This window comes from Biomphalaria glabrata, chromosome 10 (assembly GCF_947242115.1).
Source record: "Biomphalaria glabrata chromosome 10, xgBioGlab47.1, whole genome shotgun sequence".
In the NCBI taxonomy this organism is placed as follows: domain Eukaryota; kingdom Metazoa; phylum Mollusca; class Gastropoda; family Planorbidae; genus Biomphalaria; species Biomphalaria glabrata.
In genome coordinates, this window is record NC_074720.1 from 28,480,469 (window position 1) to 28,486,804 (window position 6,336).

The 6,336-nt window shown below is 32.6% G+C and overlaps 1 protein-coding gene across 8 annotated transcripts; it reads right to left on the bottom strand.

Annotated features, from left to right (window-relative positions):
• Positions 1–642: 642 nt before the first annotated feature.
• On the bottom strand, positions 643–6,277 carry LOC106072702 (protein TSSC4-like). Of its 8 annotated transcripts, none has more exons than XM_056045000.1 (2): positions 6,162–6,277; positions 643–2,938 (listed from the first exon to the last, which is right to left on the bottom strand). In XM_056045000.1, the coding sequence occupies exon 2, from the start codon at positions 2,929–2,931 to the stop codon at positions 2,077–2,079; it is 855 nt and encodes a 284-aa protein (XP_055900975.1). In that variant the 5' UTR covers positions 2,932–2,938; positions 6,162–6,277; the 3' UTR covers positions 643–2,076. The 8 variants fall into 8 exon arrangements, with proteins under 8 accessions (XP_055900975.1, XP_055900971.1, XP_013088596.2 ...); XM_056044996.1 differs by lacking the exon at positions 6,162–6,277 and adding an exon at positions 5,931–6,097; XM_013233142.2 differs by lacking the exon at positions 6,162–6,277 and adding an exon at positions 6,007–6,068.
• Between the last annotated feature and the right edge of the window lie 59 nt (positions 6,278–6,336).

Consider the following 6,336-nt stretch of genomic DNA (forward strand, 5'->3'; position numbering starts at 1 on the left):
ATGTACCGGTACAGGCAATGTTCATTTAGCCCAGCGGTTCTCAACCTTTTTAGCTCGGCGACCCCCTTATACGATTCCTCACTAAGCGGTGACCCTCAACCAGAGTAAAATAGATTTGTGCTTAAATTTTTAAAAAAAGAAAAAAGTTTATCTTTAATGTATACCATCTATGGTACAAGCGTGCTTGTAACAACATTAAGAAATCGTATGACAAAGAAAAAAAATTCCAAAAAAAAAAAAAAAAAAAAATAGACGAAAAACCAAAATTTCCGATGGTCTTAGGCGACCAATGGCAAATTGTCATTCGACCCCCAAAAGCAGTCACGATCCACAGGTTGAGAATCCCTGCTTTAGTCTCTTCAATATTTTATAATTTACACAGCAATTTAAATTTATATATTTCTAATATGTATTTTTAAAAATCTATAACGTGGGTACACCTAATATTTGTAGGTGTCACCGGCTGCATCGGCATGTGCCTAACTCTAGTCTAGACTAAGGGATAGGTGAAGGAACATACAAAACATGTAAAACATAATTTGAAAATGGATCATTAACTGTTTAATTTTGCAGGTTAGGGTTAGGGAAAAGAACATCTAAAAAATAATAATAATAGAAATGAAAGAAAAACAACCTAGCAAATCATATTAACAAAAAATAGGCTTTTATTATCATAATATAAAATGACAATAATGGAAATAGGATAAACTAATGAAGAAAAAAAATGTGCTATGTTGCATTTTTCATTTTAAAAAAAACATAACATTATTATTTGAACAGCTGCACCATAGACATTATTTGATTCATAATAAGATGCAATCGACTGATGAGTTTGTTGAATGAAGTCTTAATTTTCATCGAGACTTACTATGTAAGGAAGATGAATCATCTAACACCATGTCAGATATAGTTTGTTATGTATCAATTAGAGCTGAATTAACACTTGTATCCTGTGTGAGCCAATCTTTTACTCATACCTACAAATGGGAAATCGCCTGATCAGAACTGGAACCTGGGACTGTACTAGATAAATGTTCCATGTCATTATTATTCATGCCTCATAAAGATACATGTTTTTATTTGCTAATCGTAAATACAGTCAACTCTTGACACTTCATAATCTGATACACTCAGTAATCAGATGCAGTGCTGATGTAAATTTATGAAATTAAAACTGAAGTATGTACCAGCGTATTATATTTTTTAGAATATAGGTAGGATTAAAATGTAATTTAGTACAATATGTGAGAGCTGCTTTACAGTGTTTTGTTTTGTTTTCAATGTGGGGAAATAAATATTACTTTTCTAGTCTTTTAACATTTATTATTAATTTATTAGAAGTTAAAAGTTAGGCAATTCATTACTGAGTATCTGTATCTATTTTTTTTAACAATATATATATATATTTATTTATATAAATATATATTTATTTATATAAATATATATATATATATTTATTTATATAAATATATACATGTTTTACTTTTGTTTTTAAGCTTAAAGGGCTTTACCACTCAGCCACTGAGCCTTCAATTCAGATATTATATGTAGTCATATAATTTCTTTTATTTTTGTAAAGTGTTACAAATGAATTTGAATATTGTTAAATGAATAAGAATTTTCTGAGCAACTTGATATATAAGAAATAGAGTGGAATCAAGAAATAGGAAAGAAGAAATTATTATTTAACTATGGACATTTTAGGTAGAAAAGTCATTGGAAAGTGACCAGTACAAATGACTTTAGAAAGGAATCGGAAAGCCAGGAAAAAAAAAATTGGTGACACTAATCACTTTAATGTGATCAGGTGTTCTAGTGACATTGTAGGTAATAGAGGTTCTAGGGAAGTCAAAAACACAAAAAGTGCACCCTAAAATTATTCTAACAGACTGTAAGGCAAAGTTGTTGGCTAGCCCAAGCTCTGAGTGAACAGTTCTTCTCATTGCACATGATCAATACACAGATGTCCATCCTCAAAGGAAGGCACTAAAGTACTTGTATGTACGCATTCCAGCCCAGGACCAAAGCTGGAATTTATGATTTGTTCATGATATGACTTTATTTAAAACATTTTTTTCAGTCAGAATGATCATCATTGTCTCCCTTCCTTATCTGCCTTCTAACATTTTTTCTGGTCTTGAAAGTTTTTTCTTCAACTTCCATTTTCTTGTCTGTCTTTACTTCAGTTGAGAGATTGGCATCCCTCTCTGCATCTATATCAACAGACACACCAGTAGCGGGTGCTAAACTGTCTTTACAGGACATCATTTGCTCACTTGCAGGCTGCTTTCTGGACCTTGGATTAGAAAAGGTTATTTTACCCTGTGAGCAGGCAGCATCACTGCTATCAAATTTCTCAGCCTCTTCTGTTAGGCCAAGTGATTCTCTTTCCCTTTTTTCTCTGAGCAATCGCTGCTCCTCTAGAAAAGCAAAAGCTGCACCCTGGTTGGATTTCTCAGACATCTGACTCTCAGATACATCACTTAGTGTATAGCAAGTGTACCTCTCAGGATGCCTTTTGAAATCTGGAACATATGGTTGGCGAGGTGGCCTGCCTGGACGTTTAAACAGACAACCTTCTCTATACTGCTCACCATTATCACTCTTCTTTTTGGAATCTCTGTTCGGAGACCTGCTGTGGGAACGAGGCTCAAAATCGGAATCTCTTGTTAGACCCAATTTCAACCTCTGTTCTCGATTTAGCCTCTCTTTTTCAGCAGCAGTACATGTATCTTCATCTTCTGGGTCATCTTTCATCAGGTCAGGGTCATCTTTGCCCAAGATTTTTGCTTTCAAAAATGCTGAATGCTTTTCTTCCAGAACTCCAAGACTGGCAAAAACATCATTACTTCGAGAGACAAATGAATCAGTACCAGTTTGAATGCTGAAGTTATTGTCTCCACTTTCTTTTCCTTCACTGTTTAACATCATGTTTATCCTGTGGAGAATAATATTGGACAATTTAAATTGACTTGAAATTTAATTTTAATTTTTTTTTAAATGTGGCCAACTAAGGGAGATAAAAATGTGTAAGGTTTTTAAGTTAAAATTGTGTAACAAAATTATTCTTGAAAACTGAAGAATTAAGTTTGAAACTTTTATCTTATAAATTATAAACGTTCCTTCAAAAATGTAGATAATTATGCCCTACGTATATCCATCTAGTCCTGCATTTTAACTAGAGACCAAAATTCTTCTTTAGAAGTCATATATTTTGTTGCTGATTCTGGCAATTCATTGTTTGCTCTAATGGTATTGAGAAAGAAAGAGCACTATAATAATTAGTTCTAGAAGAGAAATGGAAAAAAAATGTGTCTGAGTATTTTATTAGGCTATGGTTCAATGTATTTTTGCTTTTTATTTTTTAGTCATTGTCATTTGTCCTTGATTGTTCAGTAATTTAACTAGTAATCTAACTAAAGGTAAATGGTTTCCTTTTTATTATGAAAAATACATTGTGACATTACTTTGGTGACTCCAAAGACAGTATAACCAGGTGGTTGCTTATGGAGGGAAGTGCACATATTTCATTAAAAAGATCTGCCAGCAACTTTTCAGCAATTTTTCAACGTGCCCTTACTTGGTTTGATTTAATATTTAAACTATAGATCCATAGTACTTTCCATCTATCTATCTATAAAATCTAGATAGATCTACAATTATCCAGATGTAATATATATGGATTTAGACATCTATAATCTATGAGGGCATGGTGGCTGAGTGGTTAAATGCTTGGCTTCCTAACTAAGGGGTCTCTGGTTTGAATCTCTGTCAAGACTGGGATTTTGAGCTCTGGGATTTTAAGCTTGCTCTTGAGTCCACCCAACTCTAATTGGTAGGCTACTTAACAGTAGTAGAAGAAAGGTTGGTCACTGTGATGCCCACATGACACTCTTGTTAACAGTCAGTCATAGAAACAGATGACCTTCACATCATCAGGAAGGTTGAAATGGTGCCTTTTTACTTATTATAATCTATAACTATATAGAATAATATGATCTAGAATTCTAGATTCTAATCTCTACATATATCTAGATTTTGTCAATTTAGACAATGTCAATTTATTTAGTATATAGATCTACTAGAGATTAGTAGAGTCTACTATGGAGAGACTCACAAATAACCAAGATGCCTGGAGGAAGCGGGCTGGTGGTCTATGGCCAACATGGGATATGAAATGATTACTACTCTAGTGTCTAGAGGTATACCTAGATATTCTAGATCAATTCTAGATATCAAATTGATCAACAATTAAGTCATTCATTGTTCCAACTGATGATCAAGATCAATGTGATGATCATATTACGACGAAGCAAAAAAATAAATTACAAAAGTTAATTCAAAAGTAGAAGATAATTATAGCCTACGCATTTTGTGTGTCAATCAGGTCATGCAAGTTAATCAGTGACTTTCCTGGCCTTTTCTGACAACTCATTCCATGCTCTAATGGAACTAGGGAAGGAGCACTTTGTAAAAATTTGTCCAGATTTGGTTTCATCTGAGACAATAGCTTCAAGGTATTTAAAACTAGTGACACTTGTTACCAATACTGATGTCCCTTTTAAACTAAAGCCCTGATGGCTATTGGTCATAATTTGTGTTTATTTTCTGCATTGATTTGCAAACCATATGCTGCAAAAGTCTTGTCAATGCACATCATTAAGTCAGCTTATTCTTCTTCTCTCCCTGCCAGACCATCTATGTCGTCCACAAAAAAAAAATCCTGGCTATGCCCATTGAACGAGAAATGTGCCTTTATCTTTGTCTTTGTGTCTTTATGAGTATTTTATTAATTTTGTTTTTGTATATTTGAAGATTATGGATCAGTGTGTTATGTATAAATAGTATAATTGCTACTTTACTTTTGAATCTTCTCTCCTAATTAGGCAGTCTTTTACTTTTGAATCTTCTCTCCTAATTAGGCAGTCTTTTACTTTTGAATCTTCTCTCCTAATTAGGCAGTCTTTTAACTAATACTAATGATCATATAGATCTAGAATCTAGATATCACTAGAGACTATTAGTATTGACTATAGAGTATCTAGAGGCTTCCAGCCATCTGGAGCACACGTCTATCACAGTAAGGATATAACAGTGACCCTTATTTGATACCACTGGCATTGGACCGATTAAATCAATCGCTATTTTACTAAATGGTCTATCTGGTACATCCACCCTCTTTAATGGTGCTTCTATGTTTCTTGCTCCTTTTCTAGAACATAATTGGCACGAAGTCACATAACTTTTTATGTCCTTACTAATTGATGGCCAATAAAAATTCTGAAATATTCTTTGTTTTGTTTTGTGTAGTCCCATATATGTCCTATTTGTGCTATATATCGTGTCCATTTTCCATTACCAGCTGCCAATCACAAGCCTTTTGCTATGCAACTTTTATAGAAAATTTATCTCAAATTTTTCAGAAATAATTAAACCACTAACAAATCTGACAAAGAAAGGAAAACCTAACAATATAGTGTGGACGGAAGAATGTCAAGAAGCACTGGACATAATTAAAACTTTCTTTTCTGGAGCACCAATTTTGAAATTACCTACCAATACTAAGGAATTTATTTTGGCAACAGATGCAACAGCCATTGCAATATCAATAGGAGGCTGTCTAATGCAAAAATGGAATGGTTTAAGTATTCTAGAGTTAGAGTCTGTTAGAGCATAGACTTGGACTTGACTAGAACTACTACTAGAATCTAGATTGTCTAAAATTTAAAGTGTCTAATCGTCTAAAGGTAAAGTAAAGATAATAAACATAATAATAAATATAAATATTCTTAATCTAAATCTTACCAATATATTATAATATATCTAGAATCTAGATCTAGTTTTAATCTAGCCAATCTAGGTTAAATCTTATATCAGATAATCTAGATTCTAGATCTATATTATACTAGACTAGAATCTAGTATAATTACCCAATATTGAATATAGATCTAGTAAATCTATAACTTATTAACTATACAGTATACTAGAATAGATCTATGACTATACTTATAGTCTCTTATACAGAATCTGAGAATGAGATACATACACAAAATTTGCCGAAATGGCGAATGCTAGATTCTATCTAGAGTCTAGATTTAGAATAATCAAATATTGAATAATCTAGAAATCTAAGAGTTCTAAATCTAGTCTAGTAGATTTACTCTAGATCTGAACAGCTTGATATCACTGAATAAGCTAAAGCCAGTAATTTGAGTAAAGCTAAAATATAATATAGATATATTATTATTATAGAGCTATCTAGACTCTAGATCTAGATTGACTAGATCTACATAGATATATGATAGATTCTATTTAGTGCAGATCTTTTAGCTTTGC